General features: G+C 43.9%; 1 protein-coding gene across 1 annotated transcript; it reads left to right on the forward strand.

The window, feature by feature from the left end:
• Positions 1 to 992: 992 nt before the first annotated feature.
• On the forward strand, positions 993 to 10,540 carry LOC111851708 (Krueppel-like factor 15). The gene is made up of 3 exons (XM_023826858.2): positions 993 to 1,209; positions 3,181 to 4,485; positions 8,499 to 10,540. Exons 2-3 carry the CDS (start codon positions 3,344 to 3,346, stop codon positions 8,665 to 8,667), a joined length of 1,311 nt encoding a protein of 436 aa, XP_023682626.1. The 5' UTR covers positions 993 to 1,209; positions 3,181 to 3,343; the 3' UTR covers positions 8,668 to 10,540.
• The last annotated feature ends 5,532 nt before the right edge of the window (positions 10,541 to 16,072 follow it).

A 16,072-nucleotide genomic window follows, 5' to 3' on the forward strand; every position in this document is an offset into this window, starting at 1 on the left:
AGTCACAGTCCTGCTCTCTGCTCAACTTGACCCTGACCTTGTGATCATCCCTCCTGATTTAATGATTGCAAAATAATCACTAGTAGGCCAAAGACATCCATTGGGCTACTTATTTTCTCTTTCACTAACCTGCAAAATTCGCTGAACAAATATGCTAAAATGCATACATACATAGCATATCTTATTGTTTTAGAAGTCAAGGAAACACAGTAAAAATTGCTGAGAAACTAATGGAAATTAATTATCATTCAGGTAACAATAAAAGTGTTTTCAAAGTACGCAAGCTCCAGTTCATGATCCTTCATGTCATTGTCATTCACATGGTTTTTTTTTGTGTTTGGATTATGTCCCAAAAGTCATTCAGATAACGATTCTATCAATAAATAACTCTATACACTCTTCGTCAACATTTTCAATCTCGATTCCTTATTTGACAAGGTGGGTTGTCAACTCTCAGTAAGATTTTTTTTAAAAGAAGAAAAAGAATAAGAAGAAGAATAAGAAGAAGAAGAAGAAGAAGAAGAAGAAGAAATTATTGGTAACAATATGTGACAGATCTTTATTTTCACACCAACACCATATTTTACTTTGTCTCATTGTGCAATTTTGTACTAAGAATGCACTTTCGTCTCTGATTTATATTTAGAATTTACCTTTATCTTAGTGTGTATGTTTGTATCGAGAATGTACTCATTCCATTAAAAAAACCGAGTAGACGTTTTTGTCTACAGTGTATATGGTGTATGATACCGCACACGGCGTTTGTAGAAAGCGAGTTTACAACCCCCAACCCCCCCCCCCCCCCCAGCCTCAAAACACTGTTGCTATGATCAAAACAAGCGGCGTAAAAAGGCCGACTGCTATTAAGACTGGGGAAAAAAACGTGACAGGACTTATTTTGCTTGCAGGAGCACTGCGCAGAAACTTGTTCCAGTTGTCGACGAGCGCGGAGACCAGCCTCCGTGCGCCGCCGGCCAATGGCGTCGCTGAGTGAGGACGAGCCTTCGAGCGCCTACCCTCCGTTTTATTCTTATAACACACTCACCAGCAGTCATGTGATGGTAATATAGTACAACTACAGTACGAGGACGGAGCGCTTTCTAACACAGTAACTACCAGCCCGTCTCAAGGGCGATCGTACTTTATATCTTTTCCTTGCTAAAACGACGGATTAAAAAGGGGGATTTTCATTTCTTGCTGACAAATCAGGTAAGACTAAATAAAGTGCTTTAATGCATCGGAATGGATTCTTGCATACAATCTAGGGTGTGTGGAACACCCTCCCCTCCTTCCCATGCAGGAGCATGCTGTGCATTGGACGAAAACATGTTTACGTTGTGGGGCTCAAGTACTGTATACTAGCTTACTCATGCGCTTGGCGATGCATCGTATTCAATTAGAGGGCGTACATACATTTTTAACGTCATGGAAGGACGCCAAAGAAATCTTGGAAATAATAGCCAACCCAGCGGCGTGAATAGTTACCGTAAAATCCACACTGTAAAAATGCGATCTGTTCGAACAGCGTGCGCGATTGTCTGGTACTTATTACATTACTGGGCTGTTACCACAATCAATATGCAATAAAAAACGACGAAATCTGCCTTTATCTAACCGATATCCCAGTCGAGAAGAGAAACATAAATATACTTGATCCTGGCTATCATCTGACGTCCGATGACCGCCGCAGAAATAAACGCGTTTACATTCCCCGATAAAAATAGATAGACCGATATTCAACTTTTCCCATTTAGCTGCGGTGAAAGATAATTATTCGCAACTGGGATGCACGGAAATAAACCAAACAGCATAAAAAATGCATGAAGAAAGCAAACGTGTCCGTTTATGGAAAAAGCGGTATAATTGCACTTTGCACATGGTAAAACGGTGTGGAAATTGACGATGGAGCGGTGTGCGGAATGTGCGGGGCACTAAGAGCGGATCCGTGGTCCTGTCCGCTGTACGCTGTTGACAGTCACCAGAACGGGTTATTGTCGGTCATTTCCAAGCGGTGGGGCCGGGGAAGGGGAAGTCGGAACGGGGGTCGGGGGTGGGGACCACATTCTATAAACTGTCACAATCACAACCATTCATTGGCCTGATTTTTTTCTACAATAGCTGTAATTTTACAATCAGATCTGAACGCATAATAGCTGTCAAAAGACTAGGGGCGACATTTCGGCAATATTCGGATTACTTGCCGAAGTAGTTCGATTGTTACGGTATCCACTGTGCTTTCAGAGACTTCATATATTTCTCACTATTAAAACACAGCCTTTCAATTTGAATGACGTGTAAAGTGACGGATATGAAAAGAATGTTTTGTTCAGGACACGAGTTGATGTTTGTTTCCTTAAATGCGCCACAATGCAACATCCGGCAGGTAAGTAATGTTAGTAAATACAAGTAAAAGTAATGCTGTATCTCCGGTTGTCTCCGTGGTTCAGTATCAGCTTGTGTGCTTGAAACTGGACCGCGCCAGGCGTTAGCGTGCTTTTCATAGCTTTTCAAGTGCGTAAGTTGCATATAACTTTTGTTAGGACTTAGAAATAACTGGTGGACGTTACTTTTTCCAATTTAAAAAAATGTTGCAACGAGGTTTTTTTGTTTCACACTGCCTTTTTAATGGGAAAAGGTCATGTCAAGTCACGTAATCTTTTACACATTTTGAAATAGCAATTTATTTTGGAATACAGCACTTAATTGTGGCCTGTCTGGTTAAAGGTGAGATCTGGACAAAATCAATAAAGTCATGTGGTTGGTATAAAGGGATCCTGATTCCCAACACCGGTGCAGCAGACTAATGTCAGGACCAGCGTTTTTTTTTGTTTTTTTTTTGCTTCTTTTTTCTTTTCCAGCTTTGGATATAAACCATGGAACAGACTAGTGGCTAAACTGTTTACTACAAAGTAGCGGACCTATACAATTAAACATGATGTTACATATAATGCATCATAAAACACAGAACTTTCCCCCCCTTTTCTATATGAGAAGTTTTTTTTTTGAAGTTCAAATCACACAGTTTCTATACAACAAGCTGATGTAAGGATCCTCATCTCCTTTGTACAGCATCATCAATACCTGAAGACGTAATAATTTAAACGTATTTGCATGCAGTGATTGACGGACATAACAGTATTTTGTAATCTAACTTCTTTCTTTCTTTTTTTTTTTTTTTAGGAACGTCTGTGGATATAATTCTAGGAACTGAAGACGCATTTTTTTCCCAGCTGGATTCCGCTTGTTTCTGGAAGAGGACAGGAAAGTAAATTAATAGGCAAATATCATCAGTCAGGCACATAAACTGAAGGGGGAAGGGGCATTTTATTTGGCCAAGCCAGGAATGGTGGATCACTTGCATGTGGGAGAGGAGACCTTCCTGCCTTTCGAAGGCTCCCCGGCGACTTACAGCCTGTCAGACATGGTGACTGACACAGTGAGCTACCAGGTGCTGTCCCCGCCATTCTCTGAGGACGACCTGAGTGACTCGTCCAGTCCGCGCTCCTGTTCCAGCCCGGACTCCCAAGTTCTCAGCTCCAGCTATGGCAGCAGCTCTAGTGTCGAAAGCCAGGACAGCATCTTGGATTTCCTGCTCTCTCAGACCTCGCTGGGGAGCGTGTCCGCCAGCCTCCCCTCCAGCTTCTCTTGGGAGTCACGCAAGGACTTGCGCTCCCAGCCCATGAAAGAGGAACACTTCGACTTCCCCATCTACTCGGCCGACCTCAAGGACCACGCTGAACCGTTCCAGCCCACCCTGGAGGAGATTGAGGAGTTCCTAGAGGAGAACATGGAGGTGGTTACCATGAAACAGGAACCGGGTGAGGGAGAAGAGCTGGAACTGAGCGGTAAGCTCTCCATGCTGCCAGAGACCGGACCTCAGCAGTCGGGCCAAGCTGTGCCTGCTGCCAGCACTGCTGTAACTCCTAGCCTTGAACCCAAAAGCACGTGGGCCGCAACAAACTCTAATACCGGTGCTTGCGACACCGTGATGAAGGAGCTTCCCAGCGAATCAGCTTCTGTTGACAAAGGCGGGGTGCCGGTTGTCCTGCAGATCCAGCCCGTTCAGATCAAACAAGAGCAGAGCCCCTCCACAGCCCCCGTGCTCCCTGCCCAGTCACCCTCTCCAGACATCAAGATCGCCCAGCTGCTGGTCAACATACAGGGCCAGACTTTCGCCCTGGTGCCCCAGCTGGTGCCTTCCACCAGCCTCAGCGTGTCATCGAAGTTCGTACGCATCGCACCCGTGCCCATCGCCGCCAAGCCTGTGGGTGTGGGGGAGGGAGGCGCTGCAGGCCAAGCGGCAGGACTCTTCTCCTCGGGCCAAAAGTTCCAGAAAAACCCTGTCGCAGACCTGATTAAAATGCACAAATGCTCATTCCCTGGCTGCACCAAGATGTACACCAAGAGCAGTCACCTCAAGGCCCACCTGCGCAGACACACCGGGGAGAAGCCCTTCGCCTGCACTTGGCCGGGTTGTGGCTGGAGGTATGAATCGCATGCCAGGCTTCGATTTCATTCCTGGCAATTAATGTGATAAATGTAATTAACCTCTTCCAAAGAACTTCAGAATGCTTTTGCTTTGTAGACAACAGAAGCTTAGCTCTATTTGTCATCACATGTTATACAAACCACCAAAGATGCATCACATGGGAAGTTCTGCAAATTTTATTACTTACAGAGTAGACAAAGACAGCACTGCTGTTCCTAGTAATTAGCCAATAAACTACCAAGCTACACCAACACAGTAATAATATAAAGTAAGGCATGTTCTATCCGTGATTGTTTCTACAATGCACTCTGTGCCATAATTGAGTGGGTGTGCTGGAATCCTATGAACTTTGAAAGCCATGTCTTAAATTTACACCTGAGGGCCAACTGTGATCCCATTAAATGAAGTCACCGGGGTGCAGTGCCTCTTTTTTTTTTTCCAGTGCTTCTGCTCAAAAGCCTTCTTCTATAAAAGCAGTTAACCCTGGATTCAGGAGAGTCATAAGGGGGCTTTAAGCTACCAGTCATCTTGTGTCATGAACCTTGACCTGTACCTGTAGTGGTTAGGACATAAACTTCCGTATTAAATGTGGGTCCCTTCACGTTTACCAACCTGTGAACCTCAAATTGGGTGTTAGCTACATCCTGTTTAGTGGAAAGTTGAAAATTATTATAAATCCAGATTGCTAAATGATAATGTTTGGAAAGTGTTTCCATACAGAAAATGCTTGATAATCAAAGGTAAGACACTGTGGAGTAGGGAGTTAAAACAGTACATGTTCATAATTCAAGAGATCCTGGGTCTAAATCCCATTAATGCATTGGGCTTCTAGTGAAAGCTTGTAGGCATGGTTCCCTCCATTCTCAAAAATGTTCCCCATGGGCGACGAATAAAGCTTCATCTTATCTTAGGCTCATCCAACGCAGATGTGTACAATGACGAAAGTAACAGTCGAAGGGGAAGAGGTGGTGTGTCTTTCATTCGTGCTCTCGGTTTTCCAGCAGTGTGATTCTCACGCCCTGGGTACGTTCAGGAAACGGCCCCAATAACGCCCACAGCTGTCGGCCTCCTTTAAAACCGCAGGCTCCGCCAGACTGGCCCAGGCCCGCGCATGCTCCACCAAGTGGCCGAGCCGGGTGCGAATACCTTCTCCCCGCGCTGGGCTACATGGAAAAAGGGGGAATGTTGTGGTTCTGCTTAGAATTCATCGCGATGACTCGCACGTCCTTCTCAGGCCCTGCTGACCTGTAGCAGCTATGGTCTGAGGAACGGGATGATCTGGAATTCACCTGGATATAAATAGACCCAGCGTTGCTTTCAACAGGTCTAATAAAGACTGCCTGAGAGCTGTTTATATGTGGTTAGTGACCAAATCCACCAAAGTCATTTCTCTCCTCTGTTTGGCTTCTATGCTGAAGTTACGTAACAGCGAGCCAGAGCCCCTATACTGTGACAAATCTGCATGTGAGCATGTGCTCCTCAGCTGATGTTACTTGGCTGTACTCGGGGCAGCGATGGCCCGTGTGTATATGAGTGAGGAAAAGTGAGGGAGGGCTAGTGTGTGTGTTTTTTTGTGGGCTTATGTGTGCCTGCTTGATAAAAAGAGAAGCTGAGGGACAACACCTGTTTGTTTGTGTGAGCGAGTGCGGCAGAGACTGAAAATGGGGTTGTGTGCTCACATGTGTTTATGCTGCTGATTACGGGTGAGATTAATGGACCATACATATCAGGAGACCGTGAGTCTGTGTGCGCCTGAGAGGGTTGATTTGCCTGCGCTGCGCGGTGTGTTTTTGTACATCGTGAAACCTCATTTACACCTCATGCACTTCGCTACCTGTGGCGTGTTTACCTGAGGGCGCTCAGCCCCCTGGACACAGTGAGCCCGCTGTTCGGGCTCATGCACAGTGCTATAATCTCTGCCTTTGTGAGCCCTTGGAGTGTCAGCGGTTGCATACACACTCTGGGGCTCCCCGCAGCATGGCGGACTTGCGGGGGAAGTTCACGAGGCAAGCCGGGACAGTTCTCCTCGCGGCGTGGAGCCGCGGCAGCCAGCGCGATCCACCCAGCCTGGTGGCACTTCCTGTGCCACGTGTTTAAGGCCCCGTAGACGTTCTCAGCCTTCGCTCCCTCATTCATCCTGGCAATTCATGCAGATTCGCTCAGACGAAGGTCTTAGCAGCTAATTGGCCAGGTGTCACCAAAATGGTAGCATTTACTGAGGTGTAACTTGAAGGGCTGTACAGTAACCATATAATGATATATAATAATGATTCATCCTTTTCGTTCAGGCTAATATTTAATTAATAATTGTTTTTAAATCTTGGGATGTATTATTAATATTCTTACCAGTCAACACTCTGTATATCTGTTACACGTCAATATAGCGTGTATTTTTTAACACCTCACAAGCCTTCAAACATCATGGATGTCACAGAAGCCGGGCACTACAGCCTTTGAATCTTTTACAGACAAAGTGGTCTTGTCGAGTAACAAAGAACTGAGACTCAGGAATTAAGGAAAGTGAATTGGGGGGGCGGGGGGGGGGGGGGGGGCTGACAGAGGGAGGAGGGCTATTCTATTAATTTTTTTTTTTTGCACACAATTGCACCGGAGGGAACTGCCTGGAAAAACGAAACCAACAAAAGCTACCTACTGAATAGTTTCCATGACCCCCCCTTTGGAACGTTTGGTCAGGCGGTCTGATTGAAAATGAGTGGGAGTGGCTTGAAGTCCCTTAGCGCGGGGCTGACTCCCAGTCCTGGGAAAGAGAGGGCGGCTAAAAAATTTTAAAAATCACATCAGCATTTGAAGCACGACGAAGGAGCAGAAAGCCAGACGCCAAGAGTCTCACATGTGCCTGCATCTCAGTCACAGCAGAAGCGCTGGAAGAGGGTGGCTTCCAGGGAAAGCCAGGTCTGCTAAGTCCTTCAGTATCAGCGTGGATGTGGAGGATCTTCCTGTGGCTTTCGGAACTGAAACCCAGGTTTAACCAAAGGTGTTGCAAGCCTTAGCCTACAGAAGAATGTAACCCCATTTGGGCTGGACAGCGTTCATTGTGTTTTTTGTGATAGCATAGTATGGCCGGTTTAAACTACACCCTGCTTTTGACAGAAACAGCCCTTGTGATAGACTTTATCAAATGCAACAATGCCCTTCTCCTATTCACCATGGTTTAATCACATTTGTGTACCTACTTGGGCATTTCTGTTTGTCCATTGTTACGTGTCAGATTGTCCTACCTCTTGTTTTAGTTGTTTTCCTGTATTATTATGTAATGGTAATCCAGAGGCTTCTATATATGGGCACCAGCAATCTTTGTGGTTGAGGAACGTGTCTTTCAGGCTAATGGAGAGACTTTTCTCCAGAAATTTCATGGATGTCTTTTAAGCCCTGTGCCGTGTGAGGGAGGTTTGTTCCCAATGTCCTTCAGGTGGGGTTTGCTCTCTGTGGGGGCAAATAAAGCTATAAGAGGATATCTGTAACAATCATGGGCATAAGTTTGGAGGCTCGTAGGATGGAGCTCCGGAGAACTTCAGTGTGGGAGGTGTTTCCAGATAAAGTCCTGGAGTTATTTCCATGTGTTTCTGCTCAATTATGGGGCCCCCTCAGACATTAAGTGTATTTATCACTCTGCTAAATTGTTGATAATGGCAGTTGGCTATGTTTTTTTTTTTTTTTTTGAGTGACGTGGGTGCAGAGTCAATTTGAGTCGTCTTATTTGGGCGTGTGGTCAGGGAACCAGAAGCAAATTTTCCAGTTCCCATTCATATGCATGTTATATATATGTATGTATGTGTGTGTGTGTTTGATGAATTTAACAACTGAAAAGTGAATTCCACTCAGTCATTGACAGGCATTTAAATATTTTTTTCTGAATTTTTTGCTTTATATATATATATATATATATATATATATCTCAACCATTTAGCAGAGTAATATATATATTTATGTGTTTTGTGTTCATCGACTGAGTGACTGACCAGATCCCTTTTCTGGTTGTATTCGCCAGGTTCTCCCGTTCGGACGAGTTGTCCCGACACCGGCGATCCCATTCTGGAGTGAAGCCCTACCAGTGTCCTGTCTGTGAGAAGAAGTTTGCCCGAAGCGATCACTTGTCCAAACACATCAAAGTCCACCGCTTTCCTAGAAGTAGCCGGTCAGTTCGCACCATCAACTGACCCATTGGGGATCTCTGGTGGACCAAAGCCAATGGGACAGAGAGCCTTGTGTGTGTGTGTTTGCGTGTGTGTGGTTCTGTGATAACTTATTTTGTTATGGGAAAACATGCAAGAAAAATGCATTTGCATTTGGTACTGTTCCTGAAAGTATGGCAACGTTTGTTTTCTGTCTCATTTGTTTTCTGTTAATGTTTTAAAATATCAGAGTATTTTATTTTTCAAAATAGGTTTTTGTATTCAGTACACGTGATTTTTACCGTGTTGCGAACAACCACATGTTAACATTCCTCACCTTACGTGTCATTTATAGCTGAAGAGGGTGGGCTTTTTTTGAATACCAAACCGTTTTAGCTTCTTTCGTTCTCTGTCTGTTTTGTTGTCCATTCATTGTTACGTGGAAATTATGATTGGGGGGGGGATTTATCATATCACCAGGTGAGAGGAAAGGAGTGTGGCAAGGGGTACAGCTAACCCCCCACCCCAAAAGAAAAATGGTGCAGAGGCAGCCTAATAAGTTGTGATAGACATCAGGGTGATGTCACAATAAGCTAACAAGGATGTGAGGAGTTCTCATGGCAGGAAGGAAGCTTCTACTGCCAGCAGCAGCAAAGACACGGCGCACTGATAACCCATGAAGGTGGCCTGACACACTTACTGAAGCACAGCACACACAAGATTTTATATGTTTATACCTAAACCGCTAAGCCTTCTGATCAGTATTGAATGACTAATCGTTTTTTTTTTTTTGAGTGTGTGTGCGTGTGTGACAAACTCTTTTTGACTTTAGTGTCAGTGGCTTTTAAGCTGAAATTTGAGAAAAACAGAAATGATATAAGATTAGCCTTAATGTACTTCATTATTCTTATTTGGGGCTCAATAACTCAACGGTCTGGATGATTTTTCTATAGTAAATATATGTTAAAGTGGAAAAACACTAAAATAATATGTATACTCCGTGACCAGGAACACATACACATACGCCATAAGATATATAGACATGACTGTTATGATGATTATTATTATTATTATTTATAGGGGCTGTTAAACCAACGTTCACTCCAGGTGAACGTTGAGATGGCATTCCTCATGACATTTCTGTCTCTGTTTGTGTGTGTGTGTGTGTATGTATGTGTACGTATACATATAGACGTACATACAATCTGTATTGTTTTCTCTGAGTATTTCATGAAATTGGAAAATAAGCAAATACTTAAGGTTACTGTCTTATTGGCTAGCTCTGCTGACACATGATCTGCCTCAGTAAAAGCTCATTACTGGAATGCCCATCAATTTTTTTTCCGTTCGTTTATTTGTTTATTTTGTTCATTTCTTTGTAACATATGCGGCTATGTTATCGTCTGCTGCAGATGTGAAACTGGAAAGTGTGTGGTGCTGCCCCCCCCCCCCCCCCCCCCCCCAACACTTCCGCCTCCTGGCGTAATGTAACCAGGACAATAGCTGAGGAAAGAACATTAAGTCTTTCTGTTGTCGTGCGGCGTGCCGCTGCAAACAGGACACTTCTTCCAGCTTCCAGTACTGCACTCTCAACCGGGAACACAGGTGGATGCAGAGTACAGTGCACACTGTCCACGCGTCTCATCCTGTAAAACATCTCGGAAGAAGTCAGTGGGAGGCGATGCTACCGCAGTGCATTCCTGCAGTTTCAGCTGGACACTGTAAATCTCGTGTAAAACTGGTGTTTATCACACTCTATGAATGTATGTAAATAGAACAAACTGTAAATAAGTGCATCTATATGAGACAAAACTATTATTGTAATAACATCTTAATTCCATGATTGTGAAAATATATAAATATATCTATATTTTTTTGCTTTACATACAATACATTTCCAAATAAAAGGGAAAATACACATTTTCATGTGTGTCTACAGTTACTGACGTCATTCAGAAACAGCACCAACTGATGATGAATGGTCAATGAGTATTAGTAAAACATTATTAGAATACTGTAGCGTTACTGGGAATGTGCAAAGATGTAATGTACACTATAGAAAAAAACGATCAAGGGGATCAATTCTGACAGTCGCCCGAGGTTGGGATAATGAACAGTTCATTGTATGCCGCCAATACTACAGTATGTAATACACTTTACGTAGGAAAAGATCTGAGAAGTTTCCACACAATAGTGGTCGTATTGTTTGATTATGATTTCACAAGAAAATCACGCTATGCCGTGGGCAGGGAATTGAACGTTCTCTGAGGAAACTCACGCTTGTTTCTCAATTTGACCTAAAACTCACAACCTATCTTTGCTGGGAGCTGTTCTTATTCATGTTTATATAACTGTCCAGATACATGGATGCATTCTCTAACCCCTTATCCAGTCAAGGCATGGCTGCATCAGACTAGTCCATCGCAGGACACACACACAATCGCACACCATGGGCAGAGATGTCATTTCAGCCATACGCATGTCTTTGAACTGCTGGAGGAAGCTGGAAACTCTTATAACACGGGAAGAGCTCTGTATCTGCACGTTTCCTCAACTGGGCCTGGATTCAAAGCCCTAACCTTGGAGGTATGTGGTGAACATACCACCTCTGATGCATTTGGTTTATATGTAATATTTATATAAAAAAGCAGCACTCCCCATCACTCTGCTATTTCTGCTTAATTCTTCATTCTATGAGAAGGTAAACATGTGAGACGCCGCTGACTGTAAACTCTGGGAATGAGCCAAGCCTCAGCTGTCATCCAGCTCTCAGCAAACATGCCTGGCGCTCGCTGGATTCTCACCATGGTAAACACCAGCAAGGAAAATAACTTTCTTGCTAGTTCTGGTCAGTTCTCCTTTAAACTGCTGATAAATCACATGCATTTCCACTGTGTACCGCGTCTCTCCCTTACCGCTTCGAGAGGTAAACACCAGGCTGTTATTCCTGCAGAATTCTCTGCTGCAGAAGCCTGTGCTTAAATTAATTAGCAAGCCCTTCAGGGCTCTGAAACATCTTATGTTGGTTTCTTTCTTTAAACTAAATCAGAGGTGCCTGCAGTGGCTACGGAGGGGCTCTGCATTAATCTGGAGGCCAAGATGTACTCCATATGGAACCAATTTCAGTAGGAAGTAGAGTGCTTCTTTTCAGATGTCAGCTTTATTCCTATCTATGGAACGGTTCCCTTTGCTGCTGAGTCATCCAGGAAAAGGAGAGTAAAAGCCCAAATGCAGTTATGCATGAGGTGTTTGGGGGGAGGGGGGGGGTAAATGGTCCAATTTTAAAACATGCCATCTTCGCGACAGTAGGGGGGGGGGGCTTCCAAAAGAAGAAAAGGAACTCTACTCTGGGAAGCAGCCAAGAAAAGTGTCTCAGTCATTTCCTTGGAGACTGGCCTGTGGCATTGTGTTGACTAGCTCAGTTTTAAACGGCTGAGGTTACCGCAAACGGCCTGCCTTCTGGGGTCTTGGTGAGCTTCCAGGACCTACAGTGGATCATCTCAAAGGGACGAGGTATTCAGCATTCAGGAAGCTGAAGATCAGAGCCACCGAGACGGCAGACGTGGATTTAATAAGCGATTCATATCTTAAGACATTGGAAAGACAGAGGTCGTGAATCACATGTCACAGAATACTTTTGCGCACATTCCGAGCATCTTGGCCAACCACAAAGCGAGTTTCTTGGAAGGGAAACACACACCACGTTCTGGGGCTGTGGATTTTGTCTACATAGTCGTGGAATGTAAGAAGCACTGGGGCATTTTTTAATGCCCAAGAACAACATGGAGCACGGCGCTAAAACGGTGTGTGGGCTTGTGCGTGGTTCAAGGGGGGAGTATGGGGTAGCGGGGTTTATTCAATGCCTTCCTCAGGAGCTCCAGTTAATTCATACCTTTTCTTCATTGGGATCATCTCACGGGGCTTCTTGAAGTCTGGGTCAGGGTGCTCTCTGGCAGTGTTTCCCAATCCAATCCTTGGGGACCCATAAACAGTCCACATTTTTGCTCCCAACTCCTGGTAGGGAGGGAGCAAAAATGTGGACTACCTGACAGAGAGCTTGGAGGGATCAAAAATGTGGACCGGCTATGGGTTCCCATGGACCGGATTGGGAGATACTGCTCTATGGTTCTGTGCCTTTCAAAAGAATCTGCTTCAGAGTATAAACACACATAACACAGGCTATGGTCCCAGACAGGTCTTGTATTTTCAGTTCATAGTAATGTCATTTTTCCATGTTGCTTTGATCTTCCAAATGTCCATCCATGACTGAGAAACTTGACACCTTGAAATCAAGATCTGCAGAATGCATGGAGTATGGATGGTGTCACATCCAGTCACATCCGATATGTAAGATTGACACCTGTTTCTGTAAAGTCACATCTGATAGGTTGAATTGACACCTGTGTCTGTAAAGTCAGATCCGATAGGTTGGATTACATCTCTAGAACGAGTGAAAAATCATTTTCTAGGGTTAAATGAAGGAGCTGAGTGATACTTGGCTGCTGGGGTAATGTATAACAAGTAATGCTGACCTATTCAAACAGTTTTAACATATTTGACAACAACAAGCTGAGGTTGGGGCCTGAGAGGGGACCTACATCTGGGGTAGATTCTGACACAGGCCGGTCAGAGAAGGAGCGGGGCCGCGGGGTTTGGATTTCTGGGTTTATGTCACAGCTGGGACGCTGATCCAGAACACAAAATAAGGTCATTAAGTGCCCTGGAAAGGACAGCGGACTATATAAATGATTGCTGGTGCGTGTGGTGTGTCATATAGCATGTCGCTTAATTACACTGGGAAAGGCCATCCAGTAGTTCCAAAATACTCTCTTAAGTGTGTTTTATGACATTTTTTGTCCCATTTCATAGTGTAAAACGTTGCATATCATCGCAGCATTAGTAACATTTTTTTGGTAAAATTGTTTAGTGTTTACTGATTGTTTGCTCTCCTTCCTGTCAAACGATATCGTGGGGTCCTGAGTATTTTCTATGTACTAAACAGGCGTCGGGTCAGGGCATTAAATATTAACCTGAAGCACTTTACCCCCTGTTTTTCTTCTGCAGAGACATTCTGCGTTAACATTTAATAAATCCTTCACTACTCGACCTGGCAATAGGAAGCTGTTTTGGCTCCAGCCAATGAGCATGCAGCCCAAGCCGCAGGGACCCTGAGAGAGTAACTGAAGGCCGTGATGAGGCCATTTTGGAATAATCCTGGCGTATAAGTATAGAAGTGCAAACAATGTGCTGCAACAATTAATTTGCTTTGCTGCTTGATCAAGATCAACAACTTTATGCAAATACTTTGTCTAACAAAATTAATAGACATAATTTCTTTCAATGGGTATTAATTATGGTTTGCAATCATGATAATATTTTGTCCGCAGATTGCTCAGCGCAACATTTCCTCAATAAACGATGTCAAGCTGTTATCCCACTCAAGGTCCTCCCAGTATGACCTGAGATGGATTAAGGGCTTATAAACCGTATGGAAGATGGGGAAGATGGATGACTGGCTGGCAAACTGCTGCGGTGAAAAAAAAAATCGACATTTCATTGATCTGATGCCGATTTTGAAATAGGCTGGACACAGCAGCATTACGCTGGCTAATTGATCATAGACCGGGGGACAGACTTACGCTTCAATTTTAACACCTGTTGCTCATTTATTTAGGGCTTTTATTTTGTATTCTCCTCTACAAACACCACAAAACCAGCACCGATGTAATGCTGAGACGTTCCTCTTGTTAAATAATGTTTTGCAACCAGTTATAACTGAAAAGTTTTATGTTAAGGGCGCATTGCAACATGTCCGGTCCCCTGATGGAACAAGGGAAGTCAGGCATGTGTTCATGCTGTAATCTAATAAAATTTGAAATCTTCAGTTTTCTTTCATATAATTACTTTGAACTAGAAAAACACAGTGAAACACAGTGGGGGAAGGGGGGGGGGTGGGTGCGGGGGTTGTAATCATGATTAATAAAAGTAATCAAGTAATCGTAATGCAACTGTGGCCCAGCTTGAAGTGTTTGTTGAAAGGATAGATGTGGGTACAATCATAACGGTCCTTCTATGGATAAAAATTCACAAAAATAAATATTTTGGCCATAATCATTTTCTCCAGTCAGTTCAATCAAGGCGAAAAAATTAGTTAGAAGTTGAGCTTGGATTTGGATGCTGAGAATAAGTAATAATAGAAATAAGTCTTTCGTGGTAAAATACTATAGTGGCTGAAGGACTAGGGGTGTCCAGGTGTTGATTATAGGGCAGTACCCCCCCCCCCTCCTATTCAGGCAATCTCTGGGGGGGGTTTCACAGATAGTGGGAATGCGGGCACCTGTGGGGTGGGGGAGAACCAGCGGGCTCCGTATGACCCTATATATACTGGGAAACACCTGGGGGTGACAAATAGGAGACTGGGTGGTGAGTAGCTAATGGACTGTGTTAAGTTCTTCGTTCTGGTTTGTGTTTGGCATGAGTTCCGGCTCTACAGGGTCCATTAAAATTCTTTTTTGTGGCACCTCTGTCACGTGATCATTACAATATGTGTAACCTTAGATACTCTGTTTAAAAGCCAGTATTAGTGCGGCTGTACTCTCCAAACCAAGTAATTCCATCTTCAGAAATGTTTTGAAATGTACAATGTTTTGTGTAAATCGCATGAAATGATTGATTACTTGCTTTGGATGCTTTTGTCACGCAGACTGGAAATCCCACTTGAGTGGATGCAGTTCCTAATTTCTTCCATTTCCTGTCAGGGATGGAGCCCCACTTTACAGATCTTCTTTGTTATTTTATTGTATTTTTTGCAAAGTACATTCTGCTCTTGGTTGGTTTCATTCATATTGTTTGATTGCTGTTTAAAAAAAAAAAATAAAATAATCTGACATTCATTTTTAAACCATCCATCCATTAATACATCTTCTATGACTGCTTATCCAATGCGAGGTCTCAGTGATCCTAGGGCCTATGGCAGGGCACACAGGGCACAGAGCAGAGATGCACGGAACTGCAGGTCAGAGGTCAGTATTCTGACTGTTAGACCTGACTTGGTTTGATGGAGTGAGAGAATTAATATTTTAAAGGGGCCTCATTATGCTCTCCCGGTTTTTCCCTTCCCTTTAGTCTGATATAGCTTCATGTGCATGTAAAAAACCTGCAAAGTCTTAAGGCCCAAATTACACATCAAAAGGAGCAACTGTCATCACAGAAACCACTCTTCTCTAATCTGCCTAAAAGACATCATTGGAATTCCAGTCCTTACTTCCTTTGCAATGGTGAGGTCACCTTGTAACACAATCATTATTAGCCGCCTACCTTCAAACATTTGTCTGCAGACTGCAGGATAGTAGTGGAACATGTGGGGCAAGCTGACCAATCAGGGCACATTGGACTCATCAGGGGTGGGACTTAGAGCCCAACAGGACATCCATCCATCCAAACATTTTCT

The sequence above is a fragment of the Paramormyrops kingsleyae genome, chromosome 8, assembly GCF_048594095.1.
Source record: "Paramormyrops kingsleyae isolate MSU_618 chromosome 8, PKINGS_0.4, whole genome shotgun sequence".
In the NCBI taxonomy this organism is placed as follows: Eukaryota; Metazoa; Chordata; class Actinopteri; order Osteoglossiformes; family Mormyridae; genus Paramormyrops; species Paramormyrops kingsleyae.